The sequence below is a fragment of the Monomorium pharaonis genome, chromosome 1 (genome assembly GCF_013373865.1).
Source record: "Monomorium pharaonis isolate MP-MQ-018 chromosome 1, ASM1337386v2, whole genome shotgun sequence".
NCBI lineage: Eukaryota > Metazoa > Arthropoda > Insecta > Hymenoptera > Formicidae > Monomorium > Monomorium pharaonis.
This window is the reverse complement of record NC_050467.1, coordinates 37743395-37765007: the sequence shown is the minus strand read 5'-3', so window position 1 is coordinate 37765007 and position 21613 is coordinate 37743395. Positions and strand designations below refer to the sequence as shown.

At 42.3% G+C, this 21613-nt stretch overlaps 2 protein-coding genes across 5 annotated transcripts; both read left to right on the top strand.

Annotated features, from left to right (window-relative positions):
- The first annotated feature begins 1 nt into the window (after position 1).
- Positions 2-7061, top strand: LOC105832892 (3'-5' RNA helicase YTHDC2). Of its 3 annotated transcripts, none has more exons than XM_012674211.3 (8): positions 2-644; positions 1597-1932; positions 2006-2199; positions 2340-4425; positions 4508-4894; positions 4971-5221; positions 5360-5697; positions 5786-7061. In XM_012674211.3, exons 2-8 carry the CDS (start codon positions 1724-1726, stop codon positions 5795-5797), a joined length of 3477 nt encoding a protein of 1158 aa, XP_012529665.1. In that variant the 5' UTR covers positions 2-644; positions 1597-1723; the 3' UTR covers positions 5798-7061. The 3 variants fall into 3 exon arrangements, with proteins under 3 accessions (XP_012529665.1, XP_012529664.1, XP_012529663.1); XM_012674210.3 differs by lacking the exon at positions 2-644 and adding an exon at positions 999-1318; XM_012674209.3 differs by lacking the exon at positions 2-644 and adding an exon at positions 999-1328.
- A 149-nt stretch (positions 7062-7210) lies between these two features.
- Positions 7211-21513, top strand: LOC105832890 (von Willebrand factor A domain-containing protein 8). Of its 2 annotated transcripts, none has more exons than XM_012674206.3 (20): positions 7211-7737; positions 7904-8073; positions 8154-8234; positions 8332-8741; positions 9194-9358; positions 14913-15071; positions 15145-15375; positions 15452-15664; positions 15814-15974; positions 16060-16342; positions 16415-17113; positions 17202-17582; positions 17659-17810; positions 18065-18494; positions 18565-19319; positions 19575-19885; positions 20039-20290; positions 20371-20765; positions 20837-21075; positions 21169-21513. In XM_012674206.3, exons 2-20 carry the CDS (start codon positions 7965-7967, stop codon positions 21284-21286), a joined length of 5544 nt encoding a protein of 1847 aa, XP_012529660.2. In that variant the 5' UTR covers positions 7211-7737; positions 7904-7964; the 3' UTR covers positions 21287-21513. The 2 variants fall into 2 exon arrangements, with proteins under 2 accessions (XP_012529660.2, XP_012529661.2); XM_012674207.3 differs by having other exon boundaries at positions 7732-7821.
- The last annotated feature ends 100 nt before the right edge of the window (positions 21514-21613 follow it).

Below are 21613 nucleotides of genomic sequence, written 5' to 3'. Positions count from 1 at the left end.
CAAATAAAACATCGATCGGCCGGCCGCCTTTCGTTTCCTTCTCGCCGCGATCGTCGCGAGCAACGACGCCAGAGCAACGGAAGGAAGAACCGTTCTCCCTTTTGCTCTCTTCTCTTCTCTGCCGTCTACCGTCTTCTCTCTCCCTCCCTTCCTCTCTACCTCTCCCCTTCTCGCTCTCGCTCTCACGCACGAGTGCTCTCAACCGTAGGAACTCCACGAGGGATGCACGAATGTCATTTCCACGCACGTCGACCGCGTAGCCGCGTCCACTTTTAGGCACATCACAACCGATCCCGGCGCGTCGCGGCGAGGCACCAGCGCGAGTGCCGGCGAGCCCAAGAATCGCGTCGCGGCCTCGCCGACATCATAGTCGTCACCGGTGCGGAGCAACGATCCGGAGGGGGAAGGGGGCGTTCTCTCACGCTCTCTCTCTCTCTCTCTCTCTCTCCCCCTCCCTTTCTCGTTCTCTCCTTCTGTCCTCGTGGATTCTTGCAGTGGTCGTTCTCGGTCGGTCTCGGTCTTGTTCTCCCGGTCTCCTCGCGCGAGTCCACTCCAGTCCACTCCGCCGGACGATCACGACGAAGTACGGAGGTAGACGCGGGCCGCGTCAAGACGCGATCAGCGACGGGGAAGCACAGTACTACGTACGTACGTACCGCGCACCGCGATCGAGCTGTCAAACGGCGTACTCGCGCTGCGCACCGTGTCAGCGTCGCGACGCCAGCGTCGCCGATGCGCGCGTGCACCGCGAGAAACGAGTGTTTCTCTCTCTCTCTCTCTCTCTCTCTCTCTCTCTCTCTCTCTCTCTCTCTCTCGTGTTTCAATTCGTGTGGAAAATAATTTTGCGATTGATACAAATGTGAAGAAATTTGTTCGCCTCGACAGTAGATTCTTTATGCTTGTCTCTCTCTCTCCTTCTCTTTCTCTCGCGTTGATACACGTGGAGTCTCGCCGCGCGGACCTTTAAACTACCGTCCGGGCAACGTCGGTCCCTTACTTACCCGCGGACCGGGAATCGATCATCCAGGCCGATAGTTTGTTGTCGCGCGACGTGCAGGTGGTGCTGACGGCCGACGTCGGACATAAATATCGTTTCGCCGGCGATCAACTACGATCAACGGTCACTGGTTCTCTTCTCGTGAGGTAGCGTGATACATTTTTGGTGTTTGCTTTGCGAACCTCCCTTCAGCTTCCGTGCGTTTTGTCCTCTCGTCCCGGCAAATGCGATCGCGTGCGAGACGAACATAGAGCGAGCGAACAAGCCCGTGATCGGAGTAAAAGATCCATGAGCTTCACCGTTGTTCGTTGCTCCAAATCGGTAAGCACAGGTTCGTTCCTGCTCTTCTTTGTTTATTTCTCTAAGCGGGAGGGAAAGGGGGAGGAAAACGGCTGGGCTGGCTGGCGATGTGCCCGGTGATCGTCTGATTTTCTCGAGCACTTCGGAGCTCTCTCCTCAACTGATTTTTTTTTCTGTAGTCAGTTTTGTAAAGATGATTGTATCCAACCAACGATCTCTCTTTTATTTAACTCCACGGTTGGCACATATTTTTTTCACCTAAACACTCTTAAATGCAGAGCTTTTGTTTGACCTTGCAGTTCCCTCGAGATTCCGCGCGAGCATTATACATATCGCATATGTATGAATTGACGCCAGCTAAACGTTGATCCGAGTGTGGGACTGTGTTGTCAGTGTTGACCTTTGCCAGTGATCCTAGTGTCCGCGATGCCGCGAAAGAGACAGCAGCAGCAGCACCAACGACATGCTCGCCCTATAGGCGAGGACACACGAATCGCGGTCAACTTGACTATAAAAAAGTTGTTGGATGCTCCGGATCAGAAAGAGTTGGAGTTTCCTTCGTCGTACACAGCGGATGAGCGGGCATACATCCATGAATTGGCTAGAGAGCTTGGTCTGAAGTCGAAGAGTCGAGGGTATGATCATTGAGTATATAGGACACGTTATGTTTTATTCACAATAGATTTATTCTAATTTTCTGTTTTATAGGAAAGGTACAAATCGATTTTTGACAGTGTACAAAAGAGAAGGTTCCACAATAGTTCAAGCTGATGCTGTGATAAAATTGCAGAAGCCTTCGAAGCAGGGTATATATAATTTGATGCAGACCTTCCCTTTGAATCACAAGGAATGCCAGGATCTGCTTCCTCCAATTGAGAGAGAACGCCCTCTCAATAATGATGGTAAGTAAATTAAAATTCTATCTTTTTCTCTTAATCTTTTTTCTATTTATTTGTATCTAAAAATTATAGAATATGTATTTATTACATTAAATATCTGATCAAGCTGTGTTTTGAGAAAAGATGGTTTTTTACTATTGCAGTAAATACAAATACAAAGGCGATGGGCAGACTGAACAACAGCATACCACAAGTACCTCAGTTGAAAACCAATTATGATGTGCTGCACTTTCGCAAATCTCTGCCAATTTTTAATGCAAGGGAGGAAATTCTCAGTGCGCTGAGCAATCATCAGGTGATCATAATCGCGGGTGAAACAGGATGCGGCAAAACCACGCAGGTGCCGCAATACATCTTGGAACATTATCAGCAGAAGCATCAACCTTGTAGGATCATTTGCACACAACCCAGACGCCTGTCGGCGGTATCTGTGGCCGAGAGAGTGGCGTTTGAGCGAGATGAGAAGATCGGTCAGACTTTTGGTTACCAAATACGATTGGAGAGCAGAGTGGCTCCTAAAACCCTTCTGACGTATTGCACAAATGGAGTACTGCTCCGGACTTTAATGGGTGGCGACTCTGCCTTGACTACGCTTACGCATATCATTGTTGATGAAGTTCATGAACGGGACAGATTCTGTGATTTCCTTCTAATAGCCCTGAAGGATGCGTTAGTCAAATATCGTTCCTTGAAGCTGATCCTTATGAGTGCTACGATGGACACCACTATTTTTGCCAAATATTTTAATAAATGCGTCGTAATAAATGTGCCCGGCCGATCATACGACGTGGACGTATACTTTTTGGAAGATGTGTTGAAAATGACCGGTTACATGACGAAAGAGATGCTTGTAAAGAAGAAGGAGTTTTTGAAGTGGAAAGACAAACAGAAAACCTTGGAGTCTTGGAAGCAGTACAAGCCTCAGGTCCCAAATAGAAATACCAAGAACGAAAAGAGTCTGCTGCCCGCTCCGATTTTAGCCCAGCAAAGCGATCCTATACCGGAAAGAGTTAAGCTGGAACCTTGGTTGATAGAGGAAATGGACAAGAGCGTTTTCGATGCATGGGTAAACGGTAGGGAGGATAATTTTGCGCAACTTTTACATTTTATATTATCCGAAAACGTTTCTGTAGATTATCAACATTCGGAAACTTCTATAACGCCATTGATGGCCGCCGCGGCCAGAGGCTGCATAAATACGACCGAACAACTTCTGAATTTGGGCGCGAATCTCAATTTAAGATCCGCCAATGATTGGACCGCGTTAGAATGGGCGAAGAGCAGGAATCACACCGAATGTGCCGAACTGATCGAGGCTTACATGAAGACTTACGATTGCATGGTACCGAATAACGAGCTAGCACATGTCGCGGAAACGTCGCTCTCCGAAGAGGATAAACTACTACTCGATGTATACCATCACACATTTAACGATGACAACATCGATTACGATTTGGTATTAGAATTGGTTCTTTATATTCATACAAAAATGCCTCCTGGTTCTATTTTAATATTTCTACCGGGGTACGACGATATTGTCACGGTAAAAGAGAAAATTAATGGGGACGATAAAAAGATGAATCAAGGTCTGCGCTACAGTTTGTACGTTCTTCACTCGAACATGCAGACTTGCGATCAGAAGAAGGTGTTCAAACCCAGTCCTCAAGGCACGCGAAAGATAATCCTCTCTACGAACATAGCGGAGACTAGCATCACGATCGACGATGTTGTGTACGTCATTGATTCGGGAAAAGTTAAGGAGAAATCTTTTGACGCTATATCTAATGTGTGCACATTGACTTCCAACTGGATATCTCAAGCTTGCGCGAAGCAACGGCGAGGTAGAGCTGGTAGATGTAGAAGAGGAATCTGCTATCGTTTATTCTCCTCGATTCGATACGACAACATGCAAGCTTATCAGACACCCGAAATTTTGCGATTACCGCTACAGGAACTCTGCCTATATACAAAGCATTTAACATCGGGAAACACACCTATAGCCGAATTTTTGGATAAGGCTCTGGAACCGCCGTCTAACGTAGTGACCAGGAATGCAGTACAATTATTAAAGACAATAGACGCGTTAGATCCGTGGGAAGATCTGACTGAATTAGGAAGTCATTTATTAGATTTGCCAATTGAACCAAGACTTGGGAAAATGTTGTTATACGCCGTCGTCTTAAAATGTTTGGATCCCATTTTAACAATTGTTTGTAGTTTAGCGTACAAGTGGGTATATATTTAAATACACAAAAGTTATAAAATGCTGTTTGCAATTGTTCTTAATTTTATATAAAACAAATTATTATAGGGATCCTTTTATATTACCGTCACAACCATCGCAAAAGAGAGCCTTGACTGCGGCGCGAAAGAAATTTGCCACCGGTACGTTTTCGGATCATATGGTGGTTCTGCGGGCGTTCCAAGGCTGGCAAAACGCTAGAGCGACCGGCAAGGAACGGGCTTTTTGCGAGAAGAATTTTATCTCTGCTCCTGTGATGGAGATGGTAGTCGGAATGCGTACGCAGCTGCTTGGGCAGTTGCGCGCATCTGGTTTCGTCAGAGCCAGGAGTCCAGGAGACATTCGGGACTTGAATTCCAATTCGGAAAATTGGGCTGTCGTGAAGGCAGCTCTGACCGCGGGGTTGTATCCTAACTTAATTCGAGTTGATCGAGAACATATGCAGTTACGAACACAGTATGTACAATTATTATTATTTAAGAATTTGTGGCCACTGTATAAAACATTGTTACTGAGAGATATTTTATTACAGGAAAGAGGTTAAGGTATTTTTCCATCCCTCGTCGACTTTAAGAGATTATCCAAAGTCTTCGAGAATGACGTCTGCACAAATGCATGCAACCAATGTACAAACTTTGCCGTGTGATTGGCTGCTTTATGAAGAGATGAGTCGTACAGGACGTTTCTGTCATGTGAAAGTCGTTACAGTCGTCAATCCATTAACTGTAGCGTTATTCAGTGGACCAGCTAGATTACCAATGGATGTAATCTATGAAGCTGAGGGTAAATGATACTTTACATATACATATGTACATACATACATGCGCACACATACATATATGTATACATACGTATGTATTTTTTTTTAAATATTGTAAAATATATTTGCGATTAAAAATAATGTTACTATAAATATTGCAGCTGTACCAGAAAGCGAATCAGATTCGGAAGTTGATGAATCTCATGAAGGAACACTCTTTAAACTCGACGATTGGGTGGTATTCAAGCTCGATCCTGAAACGGCCCAACTCTTCTTGAATTTGCGGCAGAAGTGGAACGCTCTATTTCTTAGGCGCATGAAGGCGCCAAATAAGGCAATGTCGGCATTAGATGAGAAAGTCGTTAACACTTTGGTGACAGTCATCACGAATGAGGAGCAGGCGTGTGGCCTCCAGCAACCCGCTGGTATCGGCCAACGTCCGCGTCCATTAATCGTTGATTACTATCCCGCAAATGTTAGAAGAGACGATTACCCGGAAGTAAGTCCATAGTATCTATTTAAGACTTAATTTATATCCATAATGTATCTTTCTCGAATGAGTATTAACGTGATTTATGCATTTTTAGAGGTATTTCTAAAGCAAGAAGAGGAAGCATGTAGTCTATTGTTGTGTACAATCTGCGGTCTGCGTTTTTTGTTAATTATTTCACTAATCGATCACTGTACCATAATGCTGTAGCTAATATGACTTATTGATAGCGAATATTTATAACAGGTATATGGTAGGATGAGATATATATATGTACGGATATTTATTGAATGTATGAGTGTTTCATATAAATATTATACATTCAAATTTGCAGTATTGATGAAGACTGTTATGATATATATAAGTTTTTGAATAATACTCATATAATATTTGTGATCCTCTTTGCAGAGCTTTTGTTAAAGTAGCATGTAATTTGTTTAAGTTTTACTATGGTATTTCTTGACTTTTTATCTTAACTCTAACATATAATATTTTTTTCTTCTTTAGTAGCCAAGTACTGAAGATTAAAGTATCAATAGATTTGAAAGATTGATATGATATCAATCATCATCAAGGTTCATATATATCTCCGCGATAGGTCCGTTCCATCAGAGTAAATTTTTGCGGACGTAAAATTATCGTTTAATGATAATTGTTCGTACTGAAGCAATCAAAAATTCGCTTCGATCTGACTTTTTCTTAATCCGGAAATATGTAAATAGACCTTTTTAAGCCTGTGCATTTTACAAAAATATGTGATATATTACATAGGCACTAAAATTTTAACTTAATTACCTTTTATACTAATGTATGTTGTATTACATATTCTTTTAAATCTCTCTCATACAGCTGGTATAAATTAAATAGGCAGCTAAGTATCTCTCATACAGCTAGTATAAATTAAGTAGGCAGCTATGTAGAAAATACTGAGAGGGAGAGATTAATAATTTGTTGTTACTGTGTGCTGCTTAGCCATTTTCTTGCAATATTCTACAAGAAGTTTTGATTATTGTTTAAAGAATAAATAGTGAATTAATGATATTCTTTTTTGCACATGCATGATGATGTGCAAGCAAATTTGTGTACACTTACTATTGGTGACTACTGAATGTATGTCTTATATTTAATCAATATGGATATAACAAATATGAACTTTTAATATATATATATTTCTATGAACGCGTTATTTACAGATTAGTAAATTTTATTTTGATTTTGGGATTTTAATGTTATAATTTTTAACGATTTTACATGACTGAGTAAATGCAAATCGTAAAGCTGTAGACAAAGCACCACACAGAGCTTTAAGTAAATTGTAATACTGGTCAATGTGATAATGAAACTTATATATAATAAAAGTTAGCGGAAAGAAATAAAGAGATGTATTGATTACATAATTATCATCTTATTTGCGCAACTCTTTCGCGGTCAATTCAACGGTTGAACTTTGATCTTTGCTCTTTGTCACGTAACGTATACACGGTGATTGTACGTTCGTGTTTCAAAGCCCAAAATAAAAAAGAATATTACATAAACGTAAGTCGTTTAGACTTTATAGTTATAACTTAGCAACTAAAAGAATTTGTCCTTTTGTAACCTCAGAAAAATTATTGCATCATAAAATAAGACAAATTCCGTTTATTATACTACCATAACGTACATTTCTATCGCGATTATTCGGAAAAAAGCTACGTATCTAATTGTTATGAAATTTTGATCTGCAAACGTCAGTATCGCGAGAATAAGATTCTCTAAATAAAATGGAACGCGTTCAGTGATTTTTGTTTCGCATTAGTCGCATCAAATCCGTTATAAATTTCAATTATTTTAACTATGATAACGAAAGGTGCAAGAAACGTGCGCTATTTATAAGTAAAAAAGAAAGAAAACGTATTAGAGAGGCAGTACCGCGCACACGCATATATGTGACGCACGTGTTGCGTCAGATCGCACTGTCATTCATGCAATCTCGAACCCACGTGATCCCTCGCGGTGTCGGCGATCTTGGTTAGGTCTTTAAACAACCCGATGAGCGTGACGTCCGTCCAAGTGAGTAATAATCGGAGTATAAAGCTTCTTCTTTCCGCGTTTAAGGTGGCTTAAAAAAAAAACCGCTCGAAATTTAACTCACAGGTCTGTCATTATCTCGAAACACTTTGTTGGCGACTTGAAAGGCGCTTGTCATGTGTTCCGAAATTTAACTTGCCGTTTGCAGGTCGCCGCCGCGGATCGATAGCATGTTTTTTTCAAGGGATCTGAGACGCCGCTTTTGAGAGATGTTATCCGTCCTCCGAAATTCTCGCCGTCTGTCAACAGCGGGTCGAATCGTAGAGCGATCCGGCAGGCTCTACCCTAACCTGTCGTTGCCCATACGCTGTAAATCAGGTGAGCGTGGACTAGCTTTACCTGACGATTTACTATTGTTTTTTTCCAACAATATATATTTGTTATTTAATTTTTTTTAGAAAACGTGATTGTCACTATCGCCGATGTGTCGAAAGAAGTGAGGCCAGCAAACAATCCGGAATACGTTCCAAGGAAATATTGTTAGTATCTCAATTTTCTGCTTAAAATCTCATGAGATTACAATTAGTAGGTCTTTAAAAACTATATTTAATGCGCGATTTTATTTTTCTTTAACAGTGTTAAATACTAACTCTCAGGAGACACTGAGGCACTTAAAATGGATGCTGCAGAAGGACGTCCTGCGACAGGACATGTTTCTGATGGGCGGACCGGGTACGCGAAGGCGCGAGCTCGCGTTTACCTTCTTGGAGTTGACAGGACGAGAGTTGGAGTTTATCGCGCTTACCCGCGACACGACAGAAGCGGATTTGAAGCAGAGGCGAGAGATCAAAAGCGGTACCGCGTACTATCACGATCAGAGCGCGGTGAGGGCTGCGACCAACGGGCGGGTTCTTCTAATTGAGGGTGTCGAGAAAGCCGAGCGAAATGTGCTACCCGTATTGAACAATTTATTAGAGAATCGCGAGATGCATTTAGAGGATGGTAGATTCCTTATTCCGGCGTCTCGTTACGACAAATTGCTGAAGGTACGAATCTGTCTGCGATTTACGAAGAGAACTTATCCTTAAAATTGTGATAGTCAAAGAACAACATGAGCTTTTAAAAGAATTTTACTATACTTTTAGTTAACACTAGAAACATAAATGACTCGAATACGAATGGAATTGAATTGAATCAGAAAATTGTTGAAATGATAATTGAAATTGTAAAAATCGATTTGGATTGGATTTCAATCTAAAGTAGAAAATTTCAAATCTAAAATTTATTCACATACCAATCACGTATTGATAATTTTATAAAATCACGTTTAAAATGATTTTATATCATATAATTTGATATCATATAAAATGAATTTTACGGATTTAGTAGTCCATGTTGTCCATGTTGTCCCACGACTATTATGATTTTAAAAAAGAATTCTATCCATGTAACGTAAATTACCTATAATTATTTGTAAATAAAAAAAATTTATTTGCAGATGTATACTCAGGCTGAGTTAGACAAGTGGCGTCTCGTGCGAGTTAGCGAAGATTTTATAGTAATAGCACTTGGTTTACCATCACCGCGATACCCTGGTCATCCGTTAGATCCCCCTCTTAGATCTAGATTCCAGGCGCGTCACATTCCGCCACCGACGTTCGAGGTAAGTACATCCAGGTGTGCGTGACTTTAAAAAGATTCATGATCGGCCAGAAAACAATTAACTAAATATAGATTCCGTGTGTCGTTTCGCGAGAAACGCATCAAAATATTGAACGCTGCCGGCTTTACCTTTCCAGGATAGCATCGCGCACGGAGTTGAAGTAACGTTTGGAAAAGTCATTAAACAAGTTTCTGATTGTATAGCGATGCGGTTTCATCAGAACTTGGTCGCGCAAATTCGTGATCGTACGTACTCGTACACGATGCGAATTATTTAAAATTGCCTTCCCGAGCCAATTAAGAGACACGAGGCTGATTTATGTCTCAATTGCGCTCTCAGTCGTTTAACTGTTATAAAAGTACGAGGGAAAAGAGCAACAATTTGATAATTCAGGGGAGGAGGAGAAGGAAGAGACTTTGAGGGAATGTCGTATGTAAAACTATCCGCATTCTCGAAGGAGACGGTCGCGCGCGATCGGTGTAACTCGAGCGAAACTTTCTTGAGATTTATGGGGCCAGGAGTGGCAGCGTACCATTAGGCATGGGGTGCGGAGGTCGCACGGAAACCCCTCCGCTGCGAGGCACCGCGTCCCATCCCTTCCTTCCGGTGCTCCTCTCTCGTTCGCATATAAACGCGGGCTCGTGGCTGCGCCATGGTCACAGGCATCGCGCGGCCTCGGATCGCGTGTCCCAAGCAGTCGAAACTCTACCCTGTCCTCCCGTGTACGTCCCGCGAGTCGATACGTCGAATGATTCGCGGACGGAGCTTTACGTATTAAAGGGAGGAAACGCGAAATCCGGTCCCGGCAATTCGATAGCGCTGTAACTTCAGTCGCGCGACATTACAAATGTAATTAGATCATACTTATCTCTCTCGAAACTTTTCACGAGATTCTCTTTTCTAATGTGCCGTGACAACATTATCACTGTTAAGGGATATTGAAGAGGCGTCAACTGCCGAGCGTTGATTCATCCGTTTTTTTACCATCACCAATTTAAATTCTGAAAAGCGTGTTAAATAAATGATACTCCGGAAACTGATTCAATTTTAATCTAACGTTACATTTTATTTATTGCACAGTGTCAGGATAATATTGAATACTGAAATAAAATTGATTAAGGTCTTTTTTTTATTGGACCTTGAAACCACTCGAGATAATTATTAATATTCTTGCGCGCATCGTGCCGCGTTATGCCGGCTATATGGGCGTCGTCGGAGAGACCTTTATTCGTCCGGACTGTCTGGGTGGACGGTATGCGTCACGCCATCCTGTCACCGGACGATCCTGTCGTTAATCCGCGACTACGTCGGCATCGGCGCGCGCCCACGGAGAAGAGTTTCCCCGCGAAGCAGCATCAACAGGCCGAGACCAGACTGGATCGTTTGAACAGTTGCTTCATGAATCTGCACGTGGTGGTGGAGAAGAATTTTCCGGGCGGCAAGATCCCACCGAAACTGGTGCGCAGACAGTCGGCTCCATCATGCACGCGGATGTGCGGCGAGAAAGCCGGCGGCCTCGTGGAGATCTACGTGAACAACGTGAACAAACTGGAGGAGGATCGCGTGAATTATCATAAATTAGAAAACGAAGAAATGACGAGCGAGAGCTTCAATTACGACAACGGCGTTGGGCAATCGTTGCAGCGGGTGCAGCGAGACGCGTTCTCTGCTATGACGGAACATAAGCAGGTCGATAGATCATTGGACGCGCATTGCAATCCGTTGTCCGAGAGAGTGTTACAGTGGCTGGACCTCTCTGGAAGAGCACAAGACTATGAGATCGAGACAGAGGAGAGCTCGAGGATCCGAGAAGATCGGCGATGGAGTGCCGCCAGGAGGAGGAGGAGGCATTTCTCGCAGACGCGCGAGGACTCGGCGTTTACGGAGCGAGAGCGCGCGGTCGTGCAGAATTACAAGCTACAGAAGAATTTTAAACTGGAGTGCGAGACGAAGTTGGCGCGAAAGCGATTATCCAGGATGATGAGAGACAGGGCGGAGGAGGACGACGGGACTCGGAGAGAAGAGAGTATCTGTTCGAAGGAGCAAGCTTCAAGCGTGGAGGACGACGACGAATCTAGGTACGAAGATGAATCGCGGTCAGAAACCGCGTGGTCTCCGCCTGGCCGTCTGCAGCTGCACATCGTCATGCCGAGTTTCAATTCCATCGAGAAACGAACGTCCTCGGTGGAATCCCTGGTCTGCGATTGAATGCTGGACTGTCGCTCAAATGCGCGCGTTTCCCATTTTCATGTGTCATCATCGTTCCATCTGAACCTGACATTCTTTTCACTCGATGTCGCGAGATTTTATTTGTCCGCGCAGAGAGAAATAAAAAAAAGCGAAGCAAACATTTGAAATCAATGATATTTAATAAATAGTTTACATGCTCATTTTTTAAGTGACAATGTGTAACTATCATCGCTGAAGACTTCATGTATTTTATGACGTTCGTCGAGATGTAATAGTTTTGACGTATTACACGGATGTTGCAGGAGTAAGGTATTTATTAAATTAATTAATTATAGCTTTTGCAAATTATTTTTATAAACAAGTTTGACTAAATAATTATTATATCTGATTTTTAAATATGTCCGAAAAACTGTCATATTTAAAACTTTTGAGTCATCTTCTTCAATGCAAAGTTATTGTGAAAAGAAAGTTCTCAGATAATTTTGCTGCAAATTTTTTGTATTACTTATTTAAGTGAATATATTAGTCTAGAATGCGAAAAAGTCTATTTTTGGCAATTTGTTAAAGAAAATTGTACATATTTTTCTACACATTTGCTTATACATATTTAGTATAAGTATCTATAAATTTTGTATGGCTAAATGTTTATTATTATTTTTCGCGTTACATAAATTAAAAAGTTAAACATATTTTTTAAATTGACTACCATGATTTCTTAGAAACTTAAAAAGCTTAAAAAAATAAATATTGCTTTTTAAGAAAGTTAATTGAATTTGAGTCAGCCAACTTGAAATATATGTTTATCTTTAGATAACATAGAAATTAATAAACTTTTAACTGGAAATTTGTAGAAACTTATTAAATAACGAACTATTTTTAGTTAAACCGAAATAAGCCGCTTTATGTAAATTTTCAGTATTTTAATTTATTTTGTGATACATCTTGACATTCTGCGATAAATATCGTTTTCGCTGAGAGTTAATCCGAAGTCGTGTCGCAAACCCGTTATTATCTGTCGAGAGAATTGGAGTCGACGGAGACATCGCCTTGTTTTACGTCGTCGGTCGGAAACTGAATAAAACTCAGTTAATAATGAACTCATGGAAAAGATCATTTAAAACTTCAAAATAATTACACGGCATAGAGTATTTAAACCATTTCTCATGAAACAAATATTATCCGTCACGAAGCGTAATGTACGTATTGCTTGTTCGTCCAAATTGCTGTCACGCGCAGAAACGAATCCAGAGAGACACATAGAATTCACAGATAATTTATAGATATATTTAAATAAAGATATGTGTAATCAGAATTATAATACTATATTTTTTCACGAATTAAATCTTTTTTGAAAGTTTTTAAAAGTCTTTTTAAAAATTCTAAACATTTTAAATATAAATACAGTGTTTGTATTGTAAATATAAAGTATTATAATTAAAATATATTAATAAAATTAAGTTTTTTTTTTCGTTACTTGTTTGATAGGAAGAATGCGATTTTATCTTTTTGCTTTTAACTTTGCTTTAAACAGACATACGCAGAATTAAATTTTTTAATTACTTTGTTAAATTTTATACTTTATAATTTATCTGTATAATTATATATTATATTTTTTAAATGTGTAATATTATTTAAACTAGGTCGAAGTCAGCCTTGCATTTTATATGGATTGTCGCTCGTGACTTCGTTGACTTATGTGCCACCTCCGTGAAATTTCCTGGCAATCGTCACAATGGTAAACGGAAATAATAGAGCGTCGCGTTTAGGAATCGCACAAGACAGCTCTATAATATGCCCGGTCTATTTTCAGAGTAATAAAACTTGGTAGAGAAATAGGGATGCGCGGACATCTATTTTCTACACACACGGCATCATCGTTTAATAATCAATCATCGCGAAAGTCGTCGTATTAAAATAGAAGTTTGACTTTACAGCTGATGGATGTCCTTCGGAAAAATATTGCCATAATTTAAATCTGCCGTGATCCATATCGCAATTATTGTTAGGAGTTGTAGATGCACTAATACTTGAACTTACACAGAATACCGTGTGGTAACTGTAATCGGCCTTCCTAAATATACATTGAAATTATATCGTTACATTTCTGCAAAGTGAAATCTAAAGTTGGCAGAGTTACCGTTGTTGAAACAATGAAAGTCTTGAATATAAATGCGATATTCTTGATCTCTGACGCGAGTGCATTGAACTATGAAAATTGCTGGAAATGAGGAGTATCGCGTGTTTACGAAATAACCAGTTAATGCCCTGATAGCCCGGTGACACATCTCTGAAAGAAGACCGCGAACTTTTCCGAGCTCGCGCTTTACATTAAGCTCGAGCGTAGTTTAATCGCGACAATACCACATGGGTCGATTATTGGTTTATTATTTATTCGTCGCAAAATGGGCGCAATGTGCTTTTGATAATGGCGAAGAAACTGGGGCAGCAACAGCGGAATGCGACTCGCGTAATAGCATCGAACGTGGTGTCGAGGGAGTTAGGGCTTCGACGAAATTGATTCTTCGTTTCTTCTATTTTCGCGGCGGGTGCCGGGGACGAGTCACGAAAACCACATTTCCGCCAACGCCGCAATTACGGCCGATCGAGGGCTCGAGATTATAACCCGGGCCGATTGAAAGTTTTCGATGGAAATTCCGAGGGTGGGCGGGTATCTCTCGCGCTGGTTTCCGTGTCGAGTGGTAGTTACTCACTCGGTGCTCGGGCGCGCAACGTTGGAAAGAGCTCTCGGTGTTAATCACTCTCACGGAAGGAGGACCGTTTCGTACCGAATCGCGGTACATAACATACCTCATGTGCACGGTTTCCGTCGGTTTCTCTCTATGTTTCTGCCTCTCTCTTTTTCTCTCTCTCTCTCTCTCTTCTTTCTCTGCCTGGAATGCTTGCTGTGCCGACGAAGGCAGAGAAGTAATAGGAAGATAACTCTGCACCGAATTCAAGTAGTTCAACGTCCCGCAGATAGATCGTTAAATAACGTTAAATATATTACGCGCTTTGTAACAGCCCTGTAAACTTTTCGAGTTGAAAACTTCCGTCGGCCGAGTGACTGCTGCAATGCTCAAATACGAAACGTTATAAGGCTGTTATCGGTTTCCTCGCGAGCATAATAATATTAAGCAATAAGTTCTTTACGCTCGCTTAAGGATTGAAACCTCGAGCGTTTCTTCTGGCTGATCGTTAAATATAATAATATCGTTATATTCGTATCAATAGCTTTGTTCTAAAGAAAATAAAGGGCTACTAAAATTTAGATTTCTGTATTTAGTAAATGTTTCCTAAATTCAGAAAAAATTACATAATTTAAATTTATTTTTTTGGTATTACATATCAAGATTTGATTTTTAAGGAACAATTCGAGGTCTTGAGAAAATTAGCACCGAACGTAAACACTGGGAAACTGTCGCAATTGTTATCGTGTGCTCACGCATTAGTTACCCAAGAAGCCGTCACCATAGGCTTGCCAGATTTTCCTTTGGACAATTTGTCATCGGCCGCTTTAATCATGGTAAATATCTATAGCTTTTGTATCGATACCGCGAGCATTTTTTCATAATTTTTACATTAATTTCTGTGCTTAGGAGAAAAGCCCGGACTTGTCGGTGTACGACGTTTTCTATAGGTTTTATCCGTACAAACTATTTTTGGGTAAAGAAGGCCAGAATGCCGTCGAGGATATCCTTGGAACATTTAGCGTTTTGAACGATTCCAAAACGAAACGTGTCGCTACTAGTAAAGTAGACAGTATCGAGAAAGCCGGCGATCTCTTGGAGATCAGCATAAAACGCGATAACACGAAAACAAGTTTTCACGTAAGCTAAATAATTCTCGCTTGCATCACTGACCTACATTTATTGACCTGAGTATTTGAACTCATTTTGCGAATAGGTTCCCTGCGGCACGGGCCAATTATCTAGTAGCGCGAACAATGATCACTATATAGAAACTAATTATCAGAATAGCTTGTTGGCGGGCATGCTGGAATCCCATTTGACTTCCGATTTCTGTTTAATCGGACCAAAAGGCTGCGGCAAGTCCACCACCGTCCAACGGCTCGCTGATTTATTAGGGTATCAGGTGGAGCCAATAGTACTTTATCAGGCAAGTTTTAAGCGAGAGTGACGCGCTAATTTCCGAGCGTTCTATTCTGCAATAAAAATAAGTAATACGTGTATCTCAGCTTCAACTTAAGAGAACCATTCGCGGCAGCAGTTTCTTCGAGAAATGAAATGGTTGAAATATTTTCTTAGGATATGACTTCCAGAGACCTGATACAACAACGGACCACGTCGCCTAACGGCGACACGGTCTGGAGAGACTCGCCGTTGGTCGACGCGGCCCTGCACGGAAAGCTGGCCGTGTTGGACGGCATTAACAGAATACATTCCAGTACCTTGGCTATACTGCACAGGTAATTGCATTTACGGGTCGCCAACGGTTATAATACGCGGGCTTAAAGCCACGATGAATAACGCGACGTCCGCGTTTGCCTTTAGATTAGTCCACGATCGGGAGCTGCAGTTGCACGACGGAAAGCGGCTTATACGAGCCGATCGTTACGACGAAATAAAGAAAGAGTACAACAGAACCGACGACGAGATGCGCGATCGCGGTGTTCTGCGAATTCATCCCGCCTTTAGACTGATAGCTTTAGCCGAGCCGCCGATTGTCAACAGCTCGTCCGGTCAGTGGTTGAATTCTGAGCTGCTTAGTTTGTTCCTCTTCCATGAGATGAGACCGCTCGATAAGCGCGAGGAACTTCATATTATTCGATCGAAGGTGATTTTCAGCTCTCAGCGTCAATGCGTCTTTACTCGCGGGACTAGATTCTTATCGAACACTCTGTTGCAGTTTGGTGAACCCAGCCAGATGTTGCTAAGTATCGTAGAATTAGCGCATGTCCTACGTTCGTCTAACGATCCGACCTTGTTGTCGCTCGCCGGGTCGCTCAGCACCCGGCAGCTTCTGCGAATCGCGGAGCGAATGCACCGATTTCAAAGCGACGACGCTTACAACGCGGTGCAACGCGCGTGTCTGGCGCGCTTTCTGCCGGCGATCGCAAAGGAGGCTCTCGAGGACTCCTGCCGTCGCCTCGGGATCGTCGCGCCGGAGTCCCCGACGGAGTCGCGGATCGAGTGCTCGGTCACGGAGGACACCGTGAAGATCGGCGACACCGTCGTGAATCGTTATCGCACCACGGCGCACAGTAAAGTACCTGACATCCTGTTCTACGACGTGCCGGAACACGTTGCGCTCTTGGAGCGGCTGCTGCAGGACTTCAGTCTGGGACAACATCTTCTGCTGGTTGGTAATCAGGGCGTCGGTAAGAACAAGGTCGTGGACCGGCTGCTGCAGCTGCTGAACAGGCCACGTGAGTACATTCAATTGCATCGCGACACAACCGTGCAAACTTTGACCCTGCAGCCGATGGTCAGGGACGGCAAAGTCGTTTACGAGGACTCGCCGCTCGTGCAGGCCGTCAAACTGGGCCATGTCCTCGTTGTCGACGAGGCGGACAAAGCGCCCACACATGTGACGTGTATATTGAAAGTACGTACTCGACGAATAGCGGAGCCTATTATTATAAGCGAACATTTTGTCGGTCGTGAATCGCGAGAACGAGTCCTGTCATTTTCAGATCCTGGTGGAATCGGGTGAAATGATTCTGTCGGACGGGAGACGAATTGTTCCCCGTGTCAGCGGCAACGCCGGCAACGCAAACAGCATACCTATGCATCCGGACTTCAGGATGATCGTATTAGGAAACAGACCGGGTTTCCCGTTTTTGGGCAACGACTTTTTCGGCGCTCTAGGAGATCTATTTAGCACGCATTCCGTCGATAATCCGAGTACACGAAGTGAGATTCAGCTCTTGAAGCAATACGGTCCGCACATAGATGAGCGGACAATACATAAATTAGTGAAAGCTTTCGGTGAGCTGAGAAACATGGCCGATCAGGGCTTAGTTTCATATCCTTACTCAACTCGAGAAGTTGTCAATATAGTTAAACATCTAGAGGTAAGCTGATATGTATGAGAACTTTTTAGAATGATAGATTAATTGACAATGTAATTGACGACACTTTTTATTGTAGAAATTTCCAAACGAACCATTAGGCACTGTGGTCCGCAATGTCTTCGATTTTGATCGATATAGCCAGGAAATATTCGACACTTTGGTAACCGTACTTCATAAGCACGGAATTCCTGTTGGAACAAGTCCAACCAATGTCGCCTTAGCTAAGGAGTAAGATAATCTTTATGTAACTTTTTTTTAAAGTTCTTTACAAGATATTTGTCGATGAAATATAATGTAGATATACAAGTATCATAGAAAAATATAATTGATCCGAACAATTTTGTAATGTATTTATTAGTTTTATACAGTGGATCATTGTATATATTAATAAATAAAAATGCGAGAAAAAAGTATGTATTGAATATATATTATATCATACATTTATATACGCACAACATTTCTCCCGCCCTTTTCCATTGCAGAATACCTTTGCCTGAGATGAAGATCTGTGGTAGTTGGAACGTTCTGAACACGTTCTATAATATGCCCGTTCAGGAAAGATACGTTAAGTTGAAACCGCCAACATTTCCGGCGCAATACGATCGAACTCTAGACCGAGTTGAGGCTAGATCTGCCTGGTTCACGGAACTGCAGAGTTACTGGACAATACCCATTAGCGAAAACAGCACGGTGACCGCTTTGGCGATTGCGAATGGAAGTAAAGGGGATGGCACGGATGACAGGATACACGTTCTTACGTCGAATCCTCTGAGTATATTTAGCATGACGCCGGAATCCGAGCAGATTCGCGAAACGTCGCTGCAAGGCCTGATCAGACCCGTTAGAAGTAACATGCCGTTCTATAACGTCGCGGTCGACAATCTCGGAGATGTTTTAGTTCACGAGGAAACTGTAAGTAGTACGTTAGTAACGCAAATCTTTTTCGCGCGTCATAGCGTTTATCGGAACTGATCGTTTCTAGAGCAATTCTGTACTTATGGTAAACGTAAACGAGGGTTCGGTTCGAGAACTGCAATTTTCGTCCTTTCTGGATGTCGCCAGCGACAGAATATCAAACGTCTTCGGGAACAAGTATTTTCAGTGGAAGATGAAGGCGGATTTACTCTCATCGCACAATTTGATCGTCTTATACGCACAGGACCACGATAAAATCGAAGTTATCAATTTGCAGAGCATGTATGCTTACTCGATGAGTTTGCCGTGCAATATCGAATCAGTCGTACTCGCGTCCGACAAGAAATGGTTAATTCAGGACGCATCGAAGAACAAGTACATTCTTGCGAAATCATTGGATTCTGATCCGTGTCCAAACGTGTTACGCGAGTTGGATGAGTCTAATAGCGTCGATCTGAAAACCGGCAGTGTCTTGAATTGTGGCAGAAGCAGTCTGCACACAACGGAGCTTAGCAAAGCTCTTGAACAGAAAATAGACTGTCCGAATAGACTCTTAGTGACCGATAACACGTACGCCGGTATAGCGACGGGTTTCCCCGATTTAGACAGTTCTAACGAGCTGCACTTCTGGCCGAGGAGGAGAAGAACGCGCAGCTTCATAACGCCCATCGTTACGCAGAATGGCCAGGTGATCCGAACGATCTCGCCCGGTCAAGTACCCGACGAGGTTTATCCGAAGGATATGAAACACACGGGCATTTCTGGTTACTTGGAGATAGTCGACACGGTAAACCACAAGCTGCGATATGTACCTATTCCGGAGTAAGTAAACTTACAAGTATTTTTTTTAATATAAGAATTTAAAGCTAATCACACAAATTACGTTTAAATTATTGTATAAATAAAAAAAACTGCTGTTTGAAATAAAAATTTACACATAATTATTTTTTTCAAGAACTTTTTTGCTATAGCATTTTGATTCGCGACTTTCGGGACACCCTGTATATCTATGCTATTATTGTGCGTATTTGTTTCCGATAAAACAACTGAGGAAAGCATTATATCTCTTTTATGTAGACCGGTTAATGTCTCGCCATTGACACAGTGGCTGTATGCGAAGGACCTTCCGCTTTATGCGTCACTTACGTCGAACGAAGGTCTCGTCACAATAGACGCCGGTGGCTGCGTCCGTTTATGGGAGACATCAATCACGAATATAGAAAAGTCGTTAGGTGCGTGGCGTAAAATGATAGGCGCCGGCGAGGAGAAGATGCAGATCACTAAAGAGAGGTATTCGGGGCAGGATGTTAGCGGACCGAAACACGGCAAGGTCGATAAGAGTAACGAACCACACGTGGGCGGTAACACTTGGGCCGGAGGAACCGGAGGTACGGGTGGAATCTAAACGAGATAATGAATAAGATAAAATTAAGGGGAAATTGCATATCGTTATGTTGATGAAGGTTAATGATGAAGATATACTAAAGCCTAATCATCAACAATATACTATAACAGTAGATGCGCATAAAATTATATTTCAGGCAGAGATACAGCAGGTTTGGGTGGAAAGGGAGGGCCATATCGGCTGGACGCTGGACACACAGTGCATCAACTCAGTGACGAGGAGAAGAATGCGGTTCCGGAACATATAAAGAAAGCCGCTCGCGAGATGGGCCTTCGCGCGTTCAAGCAGCGGCTCAAGGACATAAAAATGAGCGAATACGATCACAAACTGTACACTCAGTTTAGCGACGCGGTTCACAATCAAGTACAGGCCTTGAGAGTCATATTAGGTGAGCGTTCTAAGCCCCAACGCAAATCCGACTTTTATGGAAATTAGTTTCCTTATCGCACGCTCGCATGCCATTTATAGGTTCGCTTCAGGCAAAGAGCAACGAGCGACAATGGTGCAGGCATCAGACGTCGGGCGAGCTAGACGATACCAAGTTAATCGAAGGATTAACAGGCGAGAAAACGATTTACCGGCGCAGGGCGGAAAAAGAACCGGAGATTGGCGCCCCGCAATTGAAGCCGAAGCGATTGAAACTCATCGTGGACGTGTCCGGTAGCATGTACAGATTCAATGGTTACGATGGCCGACTAGATCGCGAATTGGAGGCCTGTGTCATGGTAATGGAGGCTTTCAGTGGTTACGAGGGTAAATTTCAATACGACATCGTCGGTCATTCCGGCGATGATTACCGTATTGTTTTCGTCGATCGTACGCAACCGCCGACGGATAATAAACGACGACTGGAGGTGATTAAGGTAAGCGGATTCATTTCTGCTTTCTGGAATGAGCGATTTAATTAATAAGCGATTATATTTGTTCTTTGCAGACAATGCACGCTCACTCGCAATTTTGCATGTCCGGTGATAATACACTGGAGGCGACGCAGCACGCAATTGCGAGTCTGGCGAAAGAGGATTCCGACGAATCCATCGTAGTTGTTCTCTCGGATGCGAATCTGGATCGTTACGGGATCTCGCCCAAACGATTTGCGAAATTATTAATGTCTAACGCGGACGTGAATGCCTACGCGATTTTTATTGGATCGTTGGGTGATCAAGCAACTAGGTAGTTTTACGATTAAATAGAAATTTACCGTTTCTTTTCCTTGTATTTTTTCAAGCCTATTGATTCTAATTAAAATGTTTGTATTATTTTTAGATTGACGAAAGAGATGCCTTCTGGTCGCGCGTTCGTGTGCATGGATCTTAAGAATATACCACGAATTTTACAGCGGATATTTGCCGCTTCTGTTTTAAGTACGACGCGATCAACTTAACATTAATAACGGTTAGTGGAATTAAAACTTTGCATAGACAAATGAGCGCGCCTTGTCGCTTATAATTAACAAAATAATTATTTAATACATTTTCTTTAAATATAGAATTTTATGTAGTACAATTACATTTATAGGTATAACTACTGTAAATTTCTGTAAATAAAAATTTTCAGACGTCTTTTAAAAATCTTGTAATATATGAAAGAAGTTTTAATATGAAATCATCGTTAAAAGGAAATACGTACGTAATATTCGCACTTCTCTCACATCGCATTACCAAGATCTTTCTAGTCCTCAAGCTCGGAAGCAAACACTAATTATCTTGAT